Source organism: Mytilus edulis, chromosome 8 (assembly GCF_963676685.1).
Source record: "Mytilus edulis chromosome 8, xbMytEdul2.2, whole genome shotgun sequence".
Taxonomy (NCBI): domain Eukaryota; kingdom Metazoa; phylum Mollusca; class Bivalvia; order Mytilida; family Mytilidae; genus Mytilus; species Mytilus edulis.
In genome coordinates, this window is record NC_092351.1 from 26,278,208 (window position 1) to 26,304,189 (window position 25,982).

Sequence of the window (25,982 nt, forward strand, 5' to 3'; positions counted from 1 at the left end):
GACAGTAAACATGAATTGCATAATGAAAACAGCATAGTGGAATTTAATTTGATATCAACAAGCTGAGTAGCAAAACCTGTTTTAATTTATACATCATTAATGATTATGTTAAAAAGTAGTTTTCTGCAAATGAAACATAAATGATGCTTTCAATCACAATCGCTCTGTCAGTGAAAATGTTCTTAATATATGTCTATTTAAGTAATGATCTCACATCTATATCGCTGTATGTGCGATATTAACCCTTCTGCATCTCTTACCTATATCATCATATATTACAAGTGTTTTAAACAATCCATATGCCGGCGCTGATGAAACGGTGCGTTATAGAAATAAAAGTTCATAATTGGGAAGCTGACATCATCTTTTTTGTCATAAAGCCTTGTTCTGAAGTGACCCCCGATGTCAATTTCTAGATTTAAGTCAAGATATGAGACACAATTAACTGAATCTTCTTTGTCCTTAATTTCAGGTAAGATGGGACATATTTACCAATTTTTGAATTCTTGAGTGAGGGGACATCATAATTATAATTGGCGGGTCGTAAAGTTGAATAATGATGATAGCTTCTTTTTATTCTTCATAAGAAGCTTATTTATGATGTCAGTCTTGTCTGAACAACGGGACAAGTCGTCAAGGAGAGGAACACGGTCATTATAAGAAAATACAAATAACTTCACCATTTCTTACACAATTTTATATTAAATATTCTTGAAATGGTTAGAAAATACATTACATAACACCATTATAAACTTAACCGAACTTTAAATATAAATTTTTAGAAATTTAGCTGTGATATCACTTTTTGTGGCGTTGATACATTCACGTGACGCACAAATCATAACTATATTGTTCTGTACTTGTGTACTTGGTATGTTCGTTGTTATTCTGCGGTTTATATGATTTAAGAAGTACACCACTAATTCATGGTCACATTGCTTTCTATGTTAAATTCCTCCATTTCAAGTAGGCACACCTCTTTTATTTTAAGTTCAAATAAAGTGGCAATCATTACATGTCAAAGCAACACTTTATGGTGTCTTGTACTGAAATAATCAACATACCTTTAATGGCATATAAGAAAGAACTGGTTCCCGGAACTTCGGATGTACCAAAACAGGTACTTCAGATCTGACAAACAGACAAAATGTACCCTCTTTTTAAAATTTGGTGCAGTTTTTTTAATAATTTAAATTAAAAGTCCAAAAGTGTTCTACAGTGATCACCAGTCCTTCAGCGTTCATTTGATGCCAAAAATACCTAAATATCTTACATATTTTGAAAGTTACACTCATGCATAGGAACTATTTTGTGTTAAATATGTACTACTTTCTGGTATGTGCTTTCTGGCCGGGCCCGAATTAGTGGTGTTACACCTTTAACTTTACTAGTATACTATTAATTCATCTTTTTCTCTTTCCTGTGTGGTCTTACGTTTATTTGTAATGTATTCCGGTCACATAATGCAGAGACATATATATCTCTGCATAATGTATCCATTTCAGCGGTATTTTTTTTTTATCATCGCCATATAAGCTGGAGGTTTGGCTAATTATAAATCAGGTTCAACCCACTAATTTTTCTTAAAATGTCATGTACCAAGTCAGGACTTTGGTGGCAGTTTTTATATAATAGTTCCATTCTGTGTATTTCGAAATTGTTCAGTGTTTCTGGTGTTCTTGTATTTATCTCGCAGTATTGGTTTGGGACCCGGATTTGTTTAGGTTAAATCAATTAATGACTTTTGAACAGCGGTATATTACTATTGCCTTTATTTATCCTCCCTAAGACTTGTATCTATGTTGGCCATTATTTTTTTAAAGATTACACAGCAGGACCAATTCTTTCATTTTTTCTTTTAATTTTAAAATGGAGAACACTTGTGTAAAGAGCAGACAAGTCAAATATGCTTATTCTATTGCAAGAGGAAAGAAAATTTTAGATCGAATGTACTTAACAGATCGTTGGAAGTATCCACATCGATTCACACACCCCGCCCCTTTTTAAAGTAGGTAGTTCTACAATAACTTAGAAGCCCGACTTTGATTACTGATAAAATTGATGTTAATAATTGATTTAGAGGTTTCGTGGACCACTTAGAACCTAATTATATAACATAGTTTAGTAAATGTTCATGTAATTTGGATACCAAAATACAGTGGGTGAAGATCCAGGAATTCCTTCCTGGTATGTTTCGTTGGGGTAAATATTGATTTTTCAAGTGCATTTTTTATACACAATCCCTTTATCAAGCCGTGAATATAAAAATAAGATGTGGCATGATTTCCAATGAGACAATTCTCTATAAGATATCAAACAACAGAATGATTAATTAATTTAGTTGATCTGGACATTTTGAGTATTTTTGTACTGTCATGTAATCTAACTTCACTATTGCTTGCATTTTATCCCCATGTTCTAATTTCAGTCATTATGGTGATGTGGAACCATCAGACACTTCAGAATACTTGATGATTCTTAAGGCTTGATGTAGATACATGACTGTGACATTATCTTATTGATTGTATAAGGAAGATTTGTAAGATTATTAACAAAAAGTAGGCAGCCTTAAGTAACATGTTGACCAAACTGAGAAAATGCACATGGGTTTGCCAAAAATATTTTTCAAGTGAACATAAATGATCCTGCTTATGTGAGTTTTTAGTAGGTTGTGCATTGCACTATTTCTCATAATGTGTTGGTCAAGGATTATATTCAATTTCCCCACTTTATTAAATTTACTGTCATCTTAAAATATACTGAACCAAAAATATCAATATTTTCTTCACATTCAATGCTGCAAATAATAAATTTGTAAAAAAATTAGCAAAATGAGTTGTTGTCTCCTTTTGATCTTCAAATATTATTTTATTTCTTTATCTCTGGGTAAATAGTTATCAAAGGTAATAGGTTAATAATTGGATATGCAATAAGCCTGGTTCCTCAAACAAGTATAGAGTTGAAGAGCATTGAGGACCAAAAATTCCAAAAAGTTGTGCCTAATATAGCCAAGGTAATCTATGCCTGGGATAAGAAAAACCTTAGTATATCGAATTATTCATACTTTTGCAAACTTTTGTAATTATAATTTTCATTCTAGGATAAGTAATCAGCATGAAGAAGGCACAAATTGATTTAAGATAATCAATATTCTGAAGTATTCAGCAGTGTACCAGTTAAAGTTAACCCAAGAAAACAAGACATCATTCAATATGAACTTTAATAATGTAAACTCCATTTAAAAATAAAATCTATGAAAAGCACCATAATAAAACAGTTGAAGGCTCTAACAATGAACTAAAATAAACAAATAAAGGCATACATATATATATAGACATAAGGTAATAATGCTTAGTGATAATGAATTAGAAACATTAACATGTTCATAACATATACAACTGTCAAATAGTGTATTTAATGAGGGCATTGCAACTTCATTCATTTATTTAAATTGAGGTTTCATATTCAAATGTGATGTGTTACAAAAGGCGGACAAATGGTTGCAGAAAATTCAACATGTGCCATACTGATAGAGAAAGATAAACAAGAAAGTTTTATACTTTGTTGTGCTATATAGATATATAAGAAGATGTGGTATATGTGCCAATGAGACAACTCTCCATCCAAGTCACAACTTGGAAATGGAAAGACCTTCAGCAATTTTCTAACAAATGCCCAAACAAACAATTGCATTAAAATCAGATCTGTATTATAAAAGATATTCGTAAGTCCATTTTAGAAACTGTTTTACATATAAATGCAAGCAATGTTAAATCAATGTCAAATTTGTTGCTTTACAACATTTAGGGATTTTATAGAGAAAACAACTAAAAAGCCTATGCTGGGCACAGAATTACAACACAACATTGATAAAATTTTATAAATTCATTTAAATCAAACCCAATTGTTTTGTCTTAAACGCTCATAGGCTTAACATGACAAACTGTGGACCAAATAAAAGTGCAAATATTGGTTCTGTTTGTCATTTAAAGCTTGATAATAGTAGGTGTTCTACAGAATCACTTAGTAAATACTTCAGCTCTTAAGAGGAACCCGAGGGAAAATAATTGTTGAAAACATATCAAAAATCAAATTAACAAACAAAATACCTTTTTAGCATTTGGTCAATTTTAATATTAAAATATATCAACATATTACAGGTTTTTTTTATAGAAAATTATGCTGCTTTAAAATTTGTAGGAACTTTTATGTGTCCCAATTGTCTCTTTTTTTTTTAGAAATGGGTAGTGCCACTGAACACAAAGTTAAAAGTTAACAAGGATTGATCAACTATATCTAAAGTTATTTTAAGGGACAAAATATTGTTAGAAATCAAAATAGGGAGCAATGACTAAATCTTCCCAGAAATTTAGGGCCCTATATAAAAGCTGCACTGCATGAAGATCAGAAGAACCTGTATTGTTGTGTAAATAACTAATTGACAACAGTTGCCTGGTTCATTATGAAGTTTTTTCAAGAATGGTGTGGTTAGAGTGATGCTGGAATCACAAGTTTGCCAAGGCATACCGTTTTAAAGTTTGAAAAGGACTTGTGAACTGGAGCAAAATTTATTGAACAAAAAACATTGTGGTTAATAAGAGAGAATGAAAATACACTTGTAACTTTATATGACTGAAAATTGAACTATGGAAAAAAAGACATAAAAAAACTGACAAAATTTGCAAACTCTGTCAGTAATAAGTATAAGCAGACACAAGTCAGACTGAAATATTTTGTGAACACATAAGTACTGCAAGAAAAAAACTTCTGCTTACATATTTGTTAATGAAACTCTTCATGATAAATATTTTGAGCATTTTACTAATAAAATTGTGACCTCATTCTAATGAAAAGTAGGCAAAAATCAAACTGAAATTTATATCATGCAACACTAAAATATGTTTATACTTTGTCACTGTTAAGTTTAACACTAAGAATTTGAACTGTTAAAGGGAAACTTCGCAAAAAAATCTAAAATTGATATTATGTTTATTCTGTATAAAAATGCTCAAATTCATAGATATTAAAGTTTTATTCTGCTAGATAAGAGATCACCATCGATTTTAAATTTAGAGTATCAATTCTCTGCGGTCAGCCATTTTGTCACCTTGTCCGATTTGCACTCACGATATGTCTAAGGACCAGAACTACAGTAACCCGCTGTAGTCGTAATTGCGTGTCGATATCTCGTCAATCGTACGGTTGTTTTATTCGACTAGTTAACTTGATACGGAAAATTTTCTTTTTTTTTTTTATTAACCATGAGTTATTTTTAGACTGATAATATAGGAATTAGTGAAAAAGTCAAAATTTCAAATCATAAATAAGTCTTCCGTGAAACTTGAATTGTTTTCGGAAATCTAATTAGTTCATAATTCTTTTATGTAATAAACTTTATTCAAATAAATTAGGATCTTCGCTCTACTGATCACCCGCATGGCTAAAGGTATTACTCCCAAAGGTATTGTAGGGGGTGTGAGGTGACACGTCCAGGTATTCAAGCGATTTCCTGTCGAGTTTGCAAATTTATGCATTGTTTCACTTCTTAGTGTATTGATAAGTGTACACGGCCGATAACTTATAACTTTCCATTTTAAACTATTACTTTAGGTGTATAATATACATCTCTATCTTGAGTGTCCGAAAGTGATGTAATATATAGTCATTACTAAACTCATACGCTTGTTTACGAATAACATTTCTGGTGAAAAGAAAATTATTTATAAAAAAAATAAATAATACCAAAAAAAAAAAAACAAACAGATCTGATGAAATAAAAATCTATATACGTATTTTTTTTAAGGGTAAATTTGGTAAAATGTAATATATACTCGTTGTCAATGGTGAAGGACAGATTGGAACATACCAGAAATATTGATTTAAAAAAAGTACGCACTTGATGACCATTCGTATATACGCCTGGATTATAAGTTACGGAACTATAGCGCAAATTAAAATATGTACATGTATACATAGAACATAAGAAAGAAACATACATTTTGCGTAAATTGGAGTAAAAGTTTTGTAAAATGACAAGTCCACGTATGCCAACAGTGTGTAATCATCAAATGTCGATAGACTATTGTATACCAGAAGTTATGGACATTTATATATCAATTAGATTGTTCTCGAAAAAAGGAAGAAATTCGTCTTCATCACAATTGTTCCGACATGCATGTAATATATACGCAACTGGAAGTACACTTATACCGAGGGATGTGAATATTTTCCAGGAAAACTATAGAGTATCAAAGTTTCAAATCAATTTCGGGATTTATTTTCTCTCTTGATATATTCAATGACAGCAATTTAAAGAAACTGCTTGTCCGCTTTAGTGGTATTCTTGCCAGTTGAAACAGACTTATAATAACATTAAAAAATAGGGAAAGATGACATTAAATTCGTTGTCTTTTTTTTATACATCGTTGGTCAAATAGCTAAAGTATTACATAAAGTTACGGTGTGAGACGAAGAGTATTTTAAGAAGGACATTCCCGATTATGTATAAATTTTGTTGCTGTTTTTCACACTTGAAAAGCATATCTGTTCGTAATTTGTCGATTCCATTCCAATTAGATCCTGTAATTTCCTGTCAATTTTTTAAAACATTTTTTTTCAAATATCTGAAGTATTCATGTGTTGTGAGATTTAAAATATTTTGATGAGCACATTAATTCCTAAATAGGTAATTAAAGATCACTTTGGATGGAATAAAATATATAATTGCTATTGTTAATGATCTGTTTGAAATATTTAAGGCTGCCGATCCTAATTTGAAATAGTACAATTTTTAGTTCATAAACTCGTGTTTAGAAGGCTATTTTTATTTTATAAATACTTCAATTAAAATAATTCAGTATTTTATCGTTTCTAAAGTAATCAAAAGTCATAATTCATTAAAAGTGATCTTATGCAAAATATAAAAATATACAACAGCTATCCAGTTATTGTGCGATCTAATTATTCCCGTTAATTAATTTTAATTAATTTTTTTTTTTTTACATTCATGTGTCTGAAATTTTGTCTGACTACCGTTTACAATTGATACGAAATGTTGTTCGCACCTGAAATGCCAGTGAACCGTGACGCCTAGATTTCACTGAATGAGGATCAAAAGATTAGAATTACATAATGCTAATCTTTTGATTACCTTGAGTTAAACTACGCATTCCACATTTTATTGTTTCCACCGTACAAGCAAGTGAAAATGATTGCTGGAATGAAGCGAAAAGGTCAGAATACAAACATGTATTTTCAATACACTATCGATCATGTCAGTTTCATGTTTGTTTAAAGTATTTTTAGAAAACAAATCATAAAAATGTTCTATTGTATGATTTACTTTTATTATTAAAATTCGTTTTAAAAAATCCACACGATCTAATTTTAAAAGTTGCATGGCTATCACTTATTTTTCGTTGGTTAATAGCTACACCAAAAGTCGTCGATGCGCTTTAAATCGCGTTATTAGATGGTTAAAGAACAAGACTTAAATGAGATATTTTCACTCCCGGCATGCATCAAAGACTTAAACTACGTCACATAAGTCAGGAAGTTTCAAAAAATAAAATTAATAATTCCCAATTTTCTTCTTTATTAGATTTCATATCAAAATAAAACTCGGTGAATATGTGTTTTATGGTATTATGAACATAATAAGATGAAAAGTGAAAAATCGCAAATTATCCCTTTAATGCAAACAATTTGGTGAATGTATTTAATTACATGTATTATGAAAGATAAAACTGTCAATTTTAACTAAGAGTGAATGGTAGACATCTAATATCATTATTGTTGTTGTTGAAAACAGGACAGGAATGTGAGATGCAAATTTAAGTTATTGCAATTATAACCCTGTTGCATTTTTTGGCATAATAAAAACATCTCAATAATTTATGATCTTACATTACTTATACAATGTTATTTTAAACAATCTTATTGTTTATAATATTATTTTAAAATTTCCATGATCTTGTACGTCTTTTTTTATAACTAATCTTGATCTCATACAAAGAGTATAAACAGTTATCTTTCCTAATCTATGAATTTCCAACTTACAAAAAAACTGATGGAATTCAGCACACTCAACATAACAATTGAAACAATAAAAGGTAAAAAAAAAACAACTGTGGCACATATACATTGCATAATCAATGAAGTTTGGCCCTTTGGAAATTGCTTAACAAATTTACTAAAAAAACTTTTGTTCATGATAATTTCATGTGTGTTTTTTCTTTCTTAATCAAAGAGAAAACCTATTGGATTGTGTCTTTAACACACTGATTATCCTGTGGCTAGCTAATTGAAACAAAAATAATATTTTCTATATACATTTGAACATTTTTATAGAAATCAAATTCAAATAGAGGTTTTGTGTTTGCTTATCAATGAGAAATGAGAGGTTTTAGAACATGATTTAATTGCACAGTTGCTGATGTAAGAATTAATAATTGACACTTGAAACATTGCACATAAAAGATAATTAAAAGATCACTTATTATGACTGAAATGACTTCAAGTAATGGCATTATATTCTTTCAAAAATATATACAAATACAAATCGTTAAAATAAAAATAAATGTATTCTCTAACATAACAAAGGAAAAGACAAGAACTATTTGTGACAAATACTCATGTATAATGTAAAATGTGTGTTTTTATTAAATAAAATTAGATATTAAAACTAAAAATAATATAACTAACAAAATCTGACAAATAAATTGATTTATCTGACATAAAACGTGTAGCCATGTGACTTGTTATATTGCACAAAAAAACCTGACTTAGTTTAAGTATTGCATTGAAAAGTAGTGTATATATGACAGATACTGAATTAAGGATGAAAATCATTAACATTAATAGTACATAGTGAGTTGAAACCTACCATCAAAGTTTCATCATATAACTAGCCGAGTTTAAACCTATGCAATCAAAATCATAGAGTTTAAATTTATAGAACATATTTCATTATTGACTCTAAAAGGTTTATACCTACATTCATCTAAGAGATAATAGTGAACATCAATAGTCCATCTTTGTACATGACGAGTTTACACCTGACGCGAAGATACCATAAATAGTACTTGGTGAGTTTAAGCTAACGAAAACATTTCATCATTAGCTCTTGGAGTTTTATCCTTGTACATGACAAGTTTAACCCTGATATCAAGATTTCTTATAGTACATGGTTAGTTTAAAGGTAACATAAAATGCATAATTAGGTATTGGAGGTTTAAACCTATCACTAATATCAAAGAATTCAAAGTTATCATCAATATTTCCTACTTGAACATGACAAGTTTAAACCCTTTGTCAAAATTCAATTAATAGCACTTGTTCGGTTATAAACTTACATATATAGATTTAATCATTATCTCATTGAGGTTAAAATCTACAAACAATAAGTCATCCTTGTTAACTTAACGTCAAGATTCCATTATGTTTAATGTAAATATAGAATCTTGTTGAATTAAAACATGAACAATACTGATATATCTCATCAATTGTGTCTACATCAATTTTACCCACATATAAGTAAAAGAATACTTTAAAAAAATTGCATTCTTGCCATAATACACGAGTGATAAGGCATTTAATGATACTTTACAAAAAGTTGAAATAATGATCTGTTCACTGTTTTATATATGTTTTCATTGTTGTATGTATTAATTCCTAATTACAAGACAACAATTCATAGCTAAAGAAATAAATAGAAAGCAAGTGGATTTCTGTTTGGCACCAATTCATAACCAATTCATCTAACAAAAAAAAAACAAAGAGAAGTAGGAAACTAATAACAGATCATATCCACTGTGCTTAAACGGCTGTGGGTAACTTAAGTTACCCACAGCCCAAGATGGAGCCGCCTTGCGTCGGTTAGATACTTTTCTTCTATAGAATAACAATACCACGAATGCATCAATTAAACAACTGAATTTAAAAGTTGTATTAATCGTTTAGGGAAACTCCTAAACTGGAAAGGTGATTAAATTCTACAAAATAAACGATCACAGCACGATTTAAAAAAACACTTAGGCTGTCCGTAACTTCAAAACAACTTGTCCGTAACTTTTTTCATCATACCAATAGAGATGTCCGTAACTTTCAAAGAATCGACATACGCGGATGTAATGTTTAAACTGATGATAGAGATTGCATCGAATACATATTCACAAAACGAAGTAGATGTCTAGTATGATAAAATTCATTGTATCGATGGAAGACAAAATTGGAAAAAATATGAAAAAAATCACGATAAATCCGCAAAACTCGGGTCTCATTTTGTATAACGTCGAGGTACCCGAATCGCCTAGTTCGGAGGGTTGTTTCCGATCATAGCAGAAAAACTGTTGAAACATCATTGTTCGTTTTTATTTTTGAACAAGTAGACTACACAAGTATTTTTTACACATACATGTAGCATGTATACACTTACTGATTTTCTGCCAGCAACGACAAGGGTAGCGTACGTGAATCCGGGATTTTGGAGGGGAACCCAAATTTCCCAGGCATGCAGTGGATATACTATACGAGACTTAAGTGCACAAACTTTTCCCGTCTTTTGGAAAAAGCCAAAAACACCTTTCTCTCATCCCCACAAAAACAAATCCCATCAGCATTGACAGTAAAATAAAAGGGGTGTCAATCTGGACACACGGGGACGTTGCGCACGGTGATATTGCGGCACCCTAGCCAATATTTACAGTAAATGGGAAAACTTTAAAAAAGGACATTTTGTATAAATGAATAAACCTAGTTTTACAGCTAGCTGCATATTTCATTTGTATGCAAGTTGCATTAAATCTCATTAAACTGAATAAAACTAAAAGACACAATAGGTAAAAGTCAGTGACAATAAAAGGAAAAGAGCAGTCAACATACAGTAGTGTAACAATTCGACATAGTATATAAAAATATAAATAACTACGTAGGACAACAGGGTAATTTAATAGTCTAACAACCCCTGATAACATACAAAGAGAGAAAAAAAAACATACTAGGAAACATATTCAAAAAATTATAACACTATAACTAACTGGTGGGATGTATAAATACCGAGCCGCTTCAAAGAGTATTCATCAAAATACACATAGAAAGAAACAGAGGTGAAGGTAAACCGCACACATATAATTAAACTCAAAACATTAAAGAGTATGGAAAAGCCTTGGTCTGACAAGCGAAAAACGTCGATAAGACGCACATCAGTAAATAAAAGTTCAAACCATAACCAGGATGGAGTACCACAAACCCCACATAAAACTTCTGTGGTGTAACATTTGGTGGTGAATGAGTAGTATAAACGGCCGCGAAAGTTACAAATATGATGTTAATTGTCTTCTAATTGTTGAAATTATAATTCTTAAAATTTTAAATCAAAAGTTACCCACATCTAAAAATAAAGTTACGGACAGTCTGCTTAGTTTCGATCAAAAAGTTATGGACATCTTATGCATTTTTTAAAGTTGACCTTGCGCTTTAGTGAACTCTATATTAACAAATTTATGGTAATTGTTAGTCATTTCTTTATTCAATAATCCTATAAATATTTACATTCTGCATGAAAAACGTCGCAAAAGGTACATTTTGTATGAATTAAATATCAACGAGTTTAGAGTCCGCCATCTTGGGCTGTGGGTAACTTAAGTTACCCACAGCCGTTTAAGCACAGTGATATCCAAGGTGATAACATGATTGATTTGATCAATACTGAATTAACATATAATTACAATGTAATTTACTGAATAAACATATAATTTCAATGTAATTTACTGAATTTAATTACAATGTAATTCACACAACACTTTGCTGTTCATGGCAGGAATCTTCTACAAAACTTTTGTGATACAAGCCTGTGTCCCCATTGGGTAACATCCCTACACATACACCACTTTCATCATCCTGTAATGATAATTTAAATGATTATCTCCAGATGATTATAATATAACATTGGTTGCAACAAAATACTGTTATTTTCCAGTAACATATACACTGATTTTATCTCATGTGGAAAAAATCTGATAATTTAACTCCCCCCAATAAGTCATAAGCAAAAGTAGAAATACAAAAATGTATACTTACTTTTTTCTAAATAAAGGACTAAATTCATTATCAAAATCATGATATTTCTATAAATAGGTCACATTAACATCTGACTCATCATCAGTCATAGTTATAATTTTTCATAAATAAATGCTGTGAAAACTAAGCAGTTACAACATTCAGTTTGGATCATTATTTTTGTACTCATATTAACTGGACCATGACTTATGAAGGTAGGGCCTGGAAATAGTCCACTAACTGATATGAACTGATCAATGATAGTAATGCAACTTCATATTTAATATCAATGATCTATCACAAGTAGTTCCTATCAAAATATCTTAAGCGAAAAACTTAACATTGAAAACTGCTATTAATTCAAAGTGTGCTTGACAATGACCTAGTAGGCAGGGCCTGGAAATAGTGGTTAAACAGATATGTACTGATAGAAATGCAACTTTGTATAACATATGAATGATCTTATATAAATAACACATAGATGAGAGGTTGATAGAGCAGATTGTTACCTTAAGAAAACATTGTCAACCGCGGCAAAGCTATGTGTTATTTAATTTATTATACTGAATTTTCTATCATTATTGTCTTTTACAGATGAGTTGTATTTAAAAGTATTTTCTATGACGTCACGTACATAACAACGTCACAGGTATTAAAAAGATCAACAGAAGTGAAGCAAAATGTTTTATCTTTTATTTTGACAGTCAAATAACAAGATCTGATTCAAAACGTAGAACTTAAGCATTGTCTTTAATTACTTGATGTAAATTCAATTCATTGTCCTTGAATAGTAAATTTGATTGGTCTGGACAAGAGGGTGACATTAAAAAAAATTGTCACCCGCTCAGCCATGTGATAGAATAAATGATCACTCTCTTATTAGCCAACTATAATATGGCATTTTAACATGAATTATAATAACTCACAATAGTTCATATCAAACTAACTTAAGCAAAAAACTTTGTTGATGCCACCAGTGCCGCAGTCATTGCTGGAAAAGCAATCCCTACGTCTTGCTTTTTCTAGAGATTGAGAAAAAAACCACTTGAATTTAGCAATGACCCATGATTCTAACATTTTGTTATCCACATAAAAGTTGCTGTCAATCAAATTTAATAACAATTAAAACTTAATCTATAATTAGTTATAAAGAAGTCACCTGACTAATTTCCTGGATAAAACTTCCTTCTTGGAAAGACAATTCATCTTCATTCTGAGCTGTGTAAGATGTGATAGCCTTTTTTAGTAAACTTCCTTCATTTTGTCTGAAATATGAACAAACTGGTTTTTATAATCATTTATGATGTAAAAAAGATGAAGATGGTTTCAAGTATTATATCTTGAATTGTGTGATTAGGGATTACCAACCTGCCCAGACAAACCTATATGTTGGAAGAAATTTTAAAACTTTCATGCTATTTGTATTTCTATTCTTAGTATAAACATTAGTTTATATAAAGTCCATTGTAAATCTATGATTCCATCTACCTGATTTTTTTTACAATCTGCTTCAACATATGTTTCTGTGAACAAAACTGACTTCAATATAAATGGTGGGGTGGGGGTCATAAATGGAGTGAGTTTATGCATCATCTAATGTCAAAGAAAATTAAATGTCTATAGCTACACACAATGCTAATAAAATAGACAAGAACAAGAATGTGTCCATAGTTCACAGCTGCCCCACTGGCACAATTGTTTTCTATGTTCAGTGGATCATGAAATTGGGGTCAAAAATCTAATTTGGCATTTTAATTAGAAAGATAATATCATAGGGAACATGTGTATTAACTTTCAAGTTGATTGGACTTCAACATTATTAAAAACTACCTTGACCAAAAAATTTAACTTGAAATGGTACAGACGGACGAACAGACCGACCAGAAAACATAGCACATATCATGATATTTTTGTGCTCAATCCCAGTTCAATTGCAAACTATTTGATAACAAATTTAAAACAATCCATACCATCCAAATGAAGATTTATCATAACTTAATCAATCAGGAAACTAGAAGTAAATCTAAGTGTTTCACAAGGAAATGTTTTCTGAAAAACATGTAGCCACTTCAAAAACAATTATTTATATACCTTATCAATGTAAAATACTCTACCATATGAGAACAGAAAGTTAAACTGAACACACATTCTAATAATTTTAGAAAAGAAATGTGTTTATATTATTAAGGGAGACCAGAGAAGTTACAAACATTTAACAATGAATAGACGTGATTCACAAGTGTCATTATCTTGTGGTGAATGCTGTACAACAAAGAATCTGAAGTACCGCTGTGTTGAGTGTAAAGTTACATTATGTGAAAAGTGCAAGGATTGTCATTCTAATTCTCCATCAAATTCAAGTCACATTGTTTTATCCTTTGATTGCATCACCACCAACAATTGTATGGAAAATGAAATTCGAAAAATGCCTTGCAAGAAACATGGCACAAAAAAATATTCAGTTTTTTGTCAAAATTGCAATTTTCTGATTTGTGCAGATTGCTTTGTTGAAAGCCACTCGTATCATAGAACTATTAATATAGATGAATTTTTACAGGAGAAGTTTACCATTGGAGAAAGAAGTAGAAAGAAATTTATGAGAAGAATGTCATCTGATGATTCAGGTTTTCTTATCGTGGATTACCCAGAGGAGAATAGCAATCAGCCCCCTGTCTGGCATTCAGCTGCTGCAGGTTCTTTATTCATGACAAGAACAGTAGAAATTAAACTCATTAAAACATTCTCGACAAACTTACCAGCAATAGACAGTATAGAAATGGTAAATAAAGATGAAGCATTCATTTGTCATTATGAAGGAGACATCTGTAAAATTAAACTAACACCAACAATATTTACCAACAGACTGAAGCAGTTTGATGAAGTAAGAGGTTTAGAACCAGCTGATATAGCTGTTAATTCCGTCGGGGATTTGTATCTAATATGCAGAGTTGACAAGTCTATAAAACTAGTGAAGAAAAACAGCCACAATAAAACTCAGATATCATCACTTCCCAAACATTTGAACATGGAACCTCTGTGTATTCACTGTGAGAAGGACAATGATTTACTCATCTGGATAGGGCTTGTTGAATTAGGAGCAAATTTTAAACTATCAAATCATAGCTCTCGTTGTGTGGTTTCTATACACGCTGATGGAAAATTATGTAATACTTTTGAATATTCCCATATAAATGAAGCACTGTTTACATTTCCATTGCGGATAACATCACATCAGGGTAGGATTTATGTTATTGACAGAAACAGTCAATCAGCTGGGACAGTCGTAGCACTCACTGAGAATGGCAATATCAAATGGAGGTACAGTGACCTACATCCAAGTTTCAGTCCAAGACCATTCCTTCCTTCCGATATAGTAGTTACAGAATTCGCAAAAATAATAGTGTTAGATTCAGCTAACAATGCATTCCATATACTTAACAATGATGGTTATCAAATTTTACACCAATCATTGAAAAGCTTAGAAATAGAATACCCAGTCAGCATGAAGTTTGATGAATCAAACTATTTATGGATTGGCAGTGGATTTAATGGGGGAACCGAAAATAAAGCTAAACTGAACAAAATTAAAATCACAGGAATAATTATAATAAAAGGTTTCAGTATTTTTCAATGACTGGTTAAAGCAAACATTATAACTACTGTATAACTACATGTCAATTATTTATAAAAAAAAATATTACACACTTTTGTTTTATTCTTTCATAATTCTGACTTTTTTCTTAAACCCAGGCAATTGTATTTAGTACATATATGTATATACAATTTTTCAATACTATAAAATTTGAAATTTTTTTGAGGCAAAGCTGACATGTGACAGTCAGTTTTGCTAATCTTTCTATCAAAGCTCCCTGTTATATATAAATATTTTGCCCTATACCTGTAAATAATTCTGCCTTTTATAAAGTTTGGCTTGAATAAAACTGGATAAAGGTTACTCATAATTCAGAAAGTATACATTGAGATAATTGCAATTTCAGGAAACCTGCATAGATATATGTGTCAGACAACGCAATGTAATTTTTTTATTATTGTGACACTGTACTCCCCAAGAAGCATTTTTGGCAATAATAAAAACTTTACAATAATTTCTGCATTTAGTTTTCCAGCTGCATAGTATGTTTAATTTCATGACTTCCTTCAAGACAAGTGAATTAACAATGACAAAACAAAAAGTCAGTCTGGAAATTAAAGTTTTTTATGTACTGATTTATCATAAATGGGAATAAAGCAAACCAGTACAAACAAAAATAATTTTCAGATTTTTTTTATGTTAAAAGTCAAAATAACTGATTCGAGTTATTTCCCTTTTATTATAAGTTTTCTTTACTAAAAAGCTCCTAAGTTATAACATGTATAGAGAGATTATGTTTGTAAATAACAAAATCAGGTTGAATTAAATGTAAAATGAGATTTAAAATTCTTAAAAAAAAACAGGAAAGTTTTGGGTTGATTCTGACAGGACAAGAAATTCTGAAATACCAAAATGTATGATTTTAAGGTTTGTCAAAAGGGTATTTATAAATTGAAAATTTCGCTGCAAATACATCACAAAATTTATTCAAGCTGTGTACTGGGAAAAGATATAGAAGAGATGATGGTGTCTGAGATTTAGTGTCTTGAACTTTTAACAGTATAAATATAAGGACATGCGGAATGAATACTGATGAGACAACTATCCACAAAGGTTTTTAATGTTGCAGGCAAGCCATTCTCAAGATTGAAGCATTTATGTTTTTTTATGATTTGAACAAAATAAGAAATAAACTATTTTGATTTTAAATCAAAGTGCTAATATTAAACCTTAAGTTGTTGGTCTCGTGTTGGTGTTAGACAACAAAACCTGGCATACTAGATACTAGACTGGTTACATATTGCAGCTAGTTTGGAATAAAATAAGACTGTCTGTGGGCTTGACAGTCTTGATTCTATTTCACTAGTGTATGGCACTGAAAAACTGTAACAATCAATAATTCTACCAACCTGTTGTCTCCTGTGTCATTGATCTGTAAGTGACCACCCTCTGGTATGCTGCTGTAATTTGGACTAAAGGTAATAGTTTTAGGGCTGTCAGTCACTGGTGAAGTAGGAGGAGTCTTTGGAGGTGGTGGTCTCTTTGGCTTGGGACTAACTACTCCGTTCATAGCTTTCCGTGGAAGTCTTGAAGGACTGGAAGCAGTTCGTGATGAGCCCATTGGATTTGGAGCTTTCTGTTTGGGACTTTTAGGGATAGCACTAGAAATTTTACCTCTTTCTTTGGCAGGTTTTTGTTTCTGAAATTTTCTACTCACATTTGGTGAATCTGATAAAGAGCTTTTTGATTTTTCAACTTTTGGCAGTCTACTTGGAGAGGGACTAGTCATACTGCTATGCCTCACAACATTTGGAGGTCTTGATGGTCTTTCAGGTTTTGATTTATTTTCATTTTCACTTTCCTCAACATTTTCAATATGAGTTTTTGTGGTTGGACTAAAGTTTGGCTTAGGAATAGAAGTATTCCCATGTAATTGTTTGTTTTTTACCGCAGGACTAGTCATTCTCTTTGGAATATTGCTCTGATATGAATGTGCAGGTCCAGGAATTGAAGAAGTTTTGGGACCATTGTCTTGTGATGGTCTGTTTTCTGAAACATTTTTTGGACCTGAAACAGAACTTTCTTCTGTAGCATCACAAGCCAATGACCCAGAAATATCAGCCATCTTTTGATCACTATCTTCACTTATATGAGCATTTTCCAAACCATTTTCCTGTATATGATTATCAATTTCAGTTCCTTTATTTTCAATAATCTCATTTGTAGATTTTTGTTCATTATTCAACTCAGGATCATTAAAACTCCTATCTATTGAATTAATAGAGTTCTTTTGATTTGGCACAATGTATTTTTTGTCTATTTTACTATAAATTGGACTCAGTGGCCTTTGGTAAAAACTGATTTTATCTGGGCCATCTACTACATCTTCACCTACTAAACTGGTCCCAACCTCACTATAGCCTGGTTCCCCATCGTAATGAGAGTTTACGTAATTTTTATTTGGTTTTGGAGCCACTGGTGGAGGCTTTGGTCCATCGCATCTCAAACTTTGTGATTTTGGTATAAAAGTTGGTTTAGGTGAATCATCCCTCATGCTATGTGATTTGGGTTGGGGCAGTTTACAAGGTAATCGACTGTCAGATTTATGACTGGGTTTTTGATTACCAACATGATGATCCAGTATATCACCATTAATTGTCAGCATAGCACCACTATGTTCCACAGAAGGCTCACAAATTACATTTTGATTTCCAATTGAAGCACTAATTTCATCTGACTGACTATTGTCCATAGAATTCTGTCTGTTCACTAACTGTCTAGAATCATTCATATCAGACATGTTGATTGCAGACACACTTGTCAGTTCAGATTGATCATGAGTTCTGTCTCCTTGCACACTACTAGACAAACTAGTTAATCCTGATATTTTACCTAAACTTGTGTCAGTTGTTGCAGTATTCTCTAAGAAACTAGTCACATTTTGAGTATCATCTGGTAAAATAGCACTGTCATTGTTATCATTGTGAGATTCATTTCCTGTTTCATTTGCATATTTTATATTACTAGTATCAACATCAGTCTGAGATACGTTTGGAGTAGAATTAACATCTTTTAAATCTGGATACACGCTGTTGGCTTTTTCCTGACGAATCATATATTTTTCTTTCAATAATTTTGGTGGGTCAGGCCGAGGAGGTGGTGGTGACCTAACCTTTCTTCGACATAACTCAGATTCATTACCAGCTTTCGTTTTTGTTTTAGGCACTTTACATAATTTTGGCTTTATATATCTTTTTGGCACTTCTGGTTTTCCATTCTGACTGTTGTTTTTGCTTACACTATTACTAACCTTAGTTTTATTAAATTTCTCCATTAAATTTGTTTTTGATTCGGGTGTTGAATGATGTTGAGTTGGCGGAGGTGGAGCAGGCCTTGATGGCCTCACTGACTTAGGAAGTTTACTCCTTTTGTTAGGAGAATCTTTTGATAAACCATTTGAGACTTTTGTCCTTTGATCCAGAGACTCTGTTGATTTCTGTGAGATTTCATCCTCAGATCTGTGACCACCAAGTGGTTTGATGGGTGATAATGCGGCTATATCCTTGTCAATTGTAGTTTCTAAAGGTACATCATGAATCACAATCTTATCTGGTATATCATCATGAGTTATCTCCTCTTCTTGAGTTACATCCCTTGAAACAGGACCATCTATTTCATCTGCAGTCATCTGAAAATATAAATTCTATGTAATGATACTCTGATTTTACCATATTAAACTTTAAGGTTAATGTGATACAAAATCAAAGAAAATTGTTCTATTTAGTATTTTTGTTGTATGGATACTGCAGAAATCATTTTCATCCCAGTTACCCACCAAGGGCAATGGCCCTTTTATAGCTGACTATGCGGTATTGGCTTTGCTCATTGTTGAAATCTGTACAGTGACCTATAGTTGTTAATGACTGTGTCATTTTGGTCTCTTGTGGACAGTTGTCTCATTGCCAAGCATACCACATCTTCTTTTTATACTTGATAAAATTTTCTATCTTTCCTTTGAAACTTCATTAAAACTGTATTTTGAAATCCAGTATATACAATCTTAAACATTAAGACATTTATATGTTCCTCTGTGGTTTTTTTCAGAAGTGTCATTTCATATTTATTATATTTTCTATGGAGCAATTCATACAGACACAATATATAAAGTTCCCTAACATCAATGCTAATCTCACTACAAATTGTGCCTAATAGATCTCGATTCATGCTCAAAACTTGTTGAATTCTATTTAAAATGCTTTTAGATGCATGTCATTTTAACTATCAATTCAATTAACAAAGATCTACAATATGAATACAAAGATGAGGTATTATTGTAATATAACAACTATCAAACAGTTTTTTTCTAAATGCAATAAAAATCTCTGAAGATTTGCTAAATCATCCACTTTTGAGAATCTAACAGCTGATATGTTGCACACCTGTTTTTTGTGCATGTTTCAATCATAAGTGATTTTATTTGTTTGCAAGTTGTAGGTTTTTTTTCTGAAGAGTTGAGTGTTTGTGGTTAGAGTGATATGTTGTACTGTCTATTATTTCGGTAAGTCCAATTATTTTTTTCAATGTATCATAAAATGGCAAACAATCACATCAAATAATCTTCTTGCTCATAAAATTATTTTAAAATGCTATAAAGTGTTCCTGTTCTGCTCACACAGTTTTTCTTTAAGTGACAGTAAATAATAATAAGTTTTCTAAAAGCTTCAAGATTAGAAGAAATCATTGTAATAGATGTAGGGTAAGAAATAAGTTTGTCATAAATGAAGTAATGTCCTTCCTTCAGGGAAGTTATGCCTAAGTCAATGTTTAGTTTGTTAAATCAATTGAAAATATCCTAAAATCAATTGTTTTATAGAATTCTTAGAAGTGATTTATTGTATTCTTTAAGAGTATGGTACAATGAGTTGTATCTAAAAGTTTTAACTTAAATTAAGTAATACTAAAAATACTTTAACAATATATCCTGTTTCCAAAGAATGTTTTGTTTTATGTATTACATATATGAATCTTTTGAGTCTGAAATAAAGATTATTCCATATTGATAAAACTTTAGTAGGTTTTTCTATATGAATGGGATTTTGAATAAATAAGCATATTCACCTGCGGAAAAAGGATATTCACCGCGCATAACGTCGCGTGCTTTTACCTGCACTATTTTGGTAAAAAAACGATTGATGTACAATTGGTTTTGGTTAATAATTGCCATTACATACATTTCTCTCGGAATATGGAATAAAACAATTACTGTCTTTTGTTTCGGTAAATATGTGGTTTAATTGACTTTTGAAAAACTGATATTCACTTCGGCCGTTGGCCTAAGTGAATATCAGTTTTTCAAAAGTCAATAAAATTACACATTTACCTCATCAAAAGACAGTAATTGTATATTATCTTATTTTATATTATGTAACAATATGCATTGTATATTACGTACACAACAAAAAGCATGCAGTTAACTAAACTCAAAAGATCATCCCCTATCAAAGGGACACAACTGTGAACATTAACCTCTACAGTAGAGGTAGAAAACTAAAAACACTTTGAGAACACAAAATCACCTGGTCTTGTCTAATAGCCTGTAAATATAAGGAATTATATCTTTTAATGAAAATAGAATTTGATCTAAAACAAATTGCATTGATCTCTTAAAAAGGGGTCAAGTTGAAAGTATGTATAAATTTTCATGTAAAAATACGTTTTGATCTGACACATAAATCTTTCTCTTCCCAAAAATAAAACAAACACATTAATTTGAAAATTAACTTAAATCATGTTCCATCTAGCTTCTTTTTCTGTTCCAAAAAATATTTTTTAAAGGTCCTTTACTGCTCTCTCTGCATTACTGCAAGTACATTAAACTTGCTATGTAAATATTTCATATATTCAATCAGTTCAGTGAAATAAATATTTTTTGTACTTCTATAAATTCTTCCTATTTACTAGAAATTTGATAATCTGGGATCAAAGATTAAACTAGATATAGTTTAGAAAGTCAGATCCTATTTTTAGTGCATTTCACATGTTAGTACTGCATAAATGAACTAGAGGCTCTAAAGAGCCTGTGTCGCTCACCTTGGTCTATGTGAATATTAAACAATGGACACAGATGGATTCATGACAAAATTGTGTTTTGGTGATGGTGATGTGTTTGTAGATCTTACTTTACTAAACATTCTTGCTGCTTACAATTATCTCTATCTATAACAGTACTTTCTGTGGAAAATGTTATTGAAAATCTTCAAATTTTAAGAAAATTGTTAAAAATTGACTATGAAGGGCAATAACTCCTTAGGGGGTCAATTGACTATTTTGGTCATACTGACTTATTTTTAGTTCTTACTTTGCTGTACATTATTGTTGTTTACAGTTTATCTCTATCTATAATAATATTCAAGATAATAACAAAAAAACAGCAAAATTTCCTCAAAATTACCAATTCAGGGGCAGCAACCTAACAACCGATTATCCAATTCATCTGAAAATTACAGGGCAGATAGATCGTGACCCTAACAACCGATTATCCAATTCATCTGAAAATTACAGGGCAGATAGATCGTGACCTGATCAACAATTTTACTTCCTGTCAGATTTGCTCTTAATGCTTTGGTTTTTGAGTCAGCCAAAAACTGCATTTTACCCCCATGTTCTATTTTTAGCCATGGAGGCCATCTTGGTTTGTTGGCCGAGTTACCGGACACATTTTTTTTACTAGATACCCCAATGATGATTATGGCTATGTTTGGTTAAATTTGGCCCAGTAGTTTCAGAGGAGAAGATTTTTCTAAAAGATTACTAAGATTTATGAAAAATGGTTAAAAATTGAGTATAAAGGGCAATAACTCCTAAAGGGGTCAACTGACCATTTTGGTCATGTTGACTCATTTGTAGATCTTACTTTGCTGAACATTATTGCTGTTTACAGTTTATCTCTATCTATAATAATATTCAAGATAATAACCAAAAACAGCAAAATTTCCTTAAAATTACCATTTCAGGGACAGCAACCCAACAACGAAATGTCCCATTCATCTAAAAATTCCAGGGCAGATACATCGTGACCTGATCAATAATTTTACTTCCTGTCAGATTTACTCTAAATGCTTTGGTTTTTGAGTTATAAGCCAAAAACTGCATTTTAACCCTATGTTCTATTTTTAGCCATGGCGGCCATCTTGGTTGGTTGGCCAAGTCACCGGACACATTTTTTAAACAAGATACCCCAATGATGATTATGGCCAAGTTTGGTTAAATTTGGCACAGTAGTTTCAGAGGAAAAGATTTTTCTAAAAGATTACTAAGATTTACGAAAAATGGTTAAAAATTGACTATAAAGGGAATAACTCCTAAAGTGGTCAACTGACCATTTCGATCATGTTGACTTATTTGTAGATCTTACTTTGCTGAACATTATTGCTGTTTACAGTTTATCTCTATCTATAATAATATTCAAGATAATAACCAAAAACAGCAAAATTTCCTTAAAATTACTAATTCAGGGGCAGCAACCCAACAACGGGTTATCCGATTCATCTGAAAATTTCAGGGCAGATAGATCTTCACCTGTTTAACAATTCTACCCCCATGTCAGATTTGCTCTAAATGCTTTGGTTTTTGAGTTATGAGCCAAAAACTGCATTTTACCCCTATGTTCTATTTTTAGCCATGGCGGCCATCTTGGATGGTTGCCCGGGCCACCGGACACATTTTTTAAACTAGATACCCCAATGATGATTGTAGCCAAGTTTGGTTTAATTTGGCCCAGTAGTTTCAGAGGAGAAGATTTTTGTAAAAGTTAACGACGACGACGGACGACGATGGACGCCAAGTGATGAGAAAAGCTCACTTGGCCTTTTAGGCCAGATGAGCTAAAAAAAGAAAATTTACTTACAAGAAGCAAGGTATAACAAGTTAATATCAATGGGTATTTAATATAACATTTAATATACTACAAAACACTTAATGGTGGCAAAAATGCATTTACCTTTAGACATAAAATAATCATCTAATAAAGGTCAACTAATTTTTATACATAACAATTAAAAATATAAAATGGTTGTATCTATACTGTAGATTCAAAACACATATTTTTGTAATCTAACAAACAAAATTTGTTTCCAAATTTCAGCATATAATTAAGTTATTTATTTTAAAAGAAAATTCCAATAAATATTTATTGTCTACAGTATATATAGAACTAAATGACAAAGTCTACAAATTAAAGTCCTATAATGCACCCCAATAATTCTTTGAATATAGAATAAATATTTTAAAAATACCGTAATGAAACCTCACCTCAACATAAGAGCCAGGAAACCATCCAAACTGGTCGTCATAGCAACCATACCACCATCCATTGTCCAATGTCTGACATACTATAATGGTGTCACCAATGTCAAATGACAAATCCGTCTCGTTTTCTGCAGCGTAGGGACAGACAGCTGTATGTTCTGTAAAGTAAATAGCATCACACTAAGAGCATTCTAAATATGCTTAATTCAAATCTAAACTTTACATCAAAGTATTAATTTGAAGACAACATTATATTCTGGCAATTCTGCCTTTGTTAGTCATAAAATCCACATCAGGGCTGATATGAATAAAGCTACTTAAAAAGTGTTTTGAATGGATAGAATTTTCTACATGTCCTACGATAAATTAGTGCAATGATTGGATATTTTAACTTCAGTAGTTTTATGCATATAAACACAGTATGTTAAGTAGAGAATATCTTAATAGGGATCATTTACAAATTATTTCTTAAATGAATAATATCAATTTAAAAATTTCTATAGGTTGGGTCATATTATGTACTTAGACAATATACGTATAGTGTCTTGAAATATGAAATTTATTTGTATGAGGCTAAGAAACAGGGGGAAATGCAAGGTTGTACCGAGCATTTCCCTGTTTCCTATATTGTCTTTATACTGAAATCGATAAAAAAAAAAGCACATAAAATAATATGTAACAAATTTATTGTTAAAAAAAGTGTTTTGAATTTCCCTCTTGGGGTATCATTTTGGGTATTTCCCTGTAAGCGTAGTAACTCTGAAGGCCAGGCGGTAAGACTTTGACATTTTAAGAAATTAGAAAGAGAAAATGAAATTAATTAATAACATTTAATAAACATGGTATGTAAATTACCAATTTGAAGACATAAGTTTAAATTTATAAAAGTTTGACAATTGTTACTACACGTTGTCATGGTTGTGACGTGACATTGTTGATGAAATACAGTAGTTCGGGTAAGTAGGCGGGGCTAATAGGTTAGTTGAGGTCATTGACGTATAAAGCTATCATTTATACGTATAGCTTTATCTGTATAGTAAAAAAGCTGATTGCAGTATAAATAAGAATATAAACAGATGCTTTGAACATGTCAAGCTGGCACAAGTACCTTTCAGTTTGAGGTCCAGTTTTCAAGAAAATATTTAAATGATGTCAAAATCTATGTGTAAAGTGTCTTACAAAGAATTCTTCTGGTTTTAAAAATGATATAAATCTATGGTACTGTATAACAAATATTTTAGAAGAAATATTCAGTCACTTATTTCAACAACTCAAAATTTTCCCATAAATAGCCATACTTTCAGAAACAGATTATTCCAATGGCAACAACATGTCCCCTTTACTTGTTAATTTCTGTGTCAGTTGGTCTCTTGTGGAGTGTTGTCTCATTGACAATAATACCACATCTCCTTATTTTTATATTTATTTCATTTTATAATGCCTATCAATTAGCATTTTAATTCCTCCTTTCACTGATATCTTCCCAACAATATGGTAAAACTAATTATCCATCTTAAAAGTACAACCTTACCCACTCCAATATATTCAGCTGTACTCAGATCATTGTTACAGACTGGTAGTTGATCATATACGCTCTGTTTGTCTTTATAACCCAATGGTTCTTCATTCTGTACAATATATAAATGAACTACAATCAGAAGCAGTAGGAGAAACAACAAAACTTCACAATAAATTTTGGTTACTCTGAACTAGTCCTAGAGTGAGGGTTAACACGATGAAGGTTCACTTTTGTGTCAAAGATGTGTACCTCTGATTGAAGTGTAATGTGAATAAGGAAACAGCTGATACAAGGTTCATCTGCTAGACAAGAAGGTTTATCAAGGGAACAAATGATAAAAATATTATCTTTATGAAGAGGAACAAATAATGTGGGGAGGTTTATCTGTCTGACAAGAAAACAAATGATATAATGTTTATTTGCTTGATAAAAGAATAATTACGTTTTGTAGAAGGAAATTGCTACTTGAAGACTGAGTCAGAAATTTACTGTTTTCTATAGGGCAAG

At 31.3% G+C, this 25,982-nt stretch overlaps 1 protein-coding gene across 6 annotated transcripts in view; it reads right to left on the reverse strand.

Moving 5' to 3' along the window:
* Positions 1 to 11,719: 11,719 nt before the first annotated feature.
* LOC139485203 (serine-rich adhesin for platelets-like) overlaps positions 11,720 to 25,982 on the reverse strand; it is a 46,518-nt gene continuing 32,255 nt past the window's right edge. For 3 of the 6 annotated variants that reach the window (XM_071269469.1, XM_071269465.1, XM_071269466.1), the window contains 6 exons: positions 25,488 to 25,584; positions 23,960 to 24,114; positions 21,226 to 21,243; positions 17,059 to 19,337; positions 13,217 to 13,322; positions 11,720 to 11,898 (listed from right to left, as the gene is read on the reverse strand). In XM_071269469.1, the coding sequence (XP_071125570.1) occupies positions 11,791 to 11,898; positions 13,217 to 13,322; positions 17,059 to 19,337; positions 21,226 to 21,243; positions 23,960 to 24,114; positions 25,488 to 25,584 (2,763 nt within the window). In that variant the 3' untranslated portion in view covers positions 11,720 to 11,790. The remainder of the gene's footprint in view (positions 11,899 to 13,216; positions 13,323 to 17,058; positions 19,338 to 21,225; positions 21,244 to 23,959; positions 24,115 to 25,487; positions 25,585 to 25,982) is intronic. The other 3 variants (XM_071269470.1, XM_071269468.1, XM_071269467.1) reach the window with 1 other exon arrangement.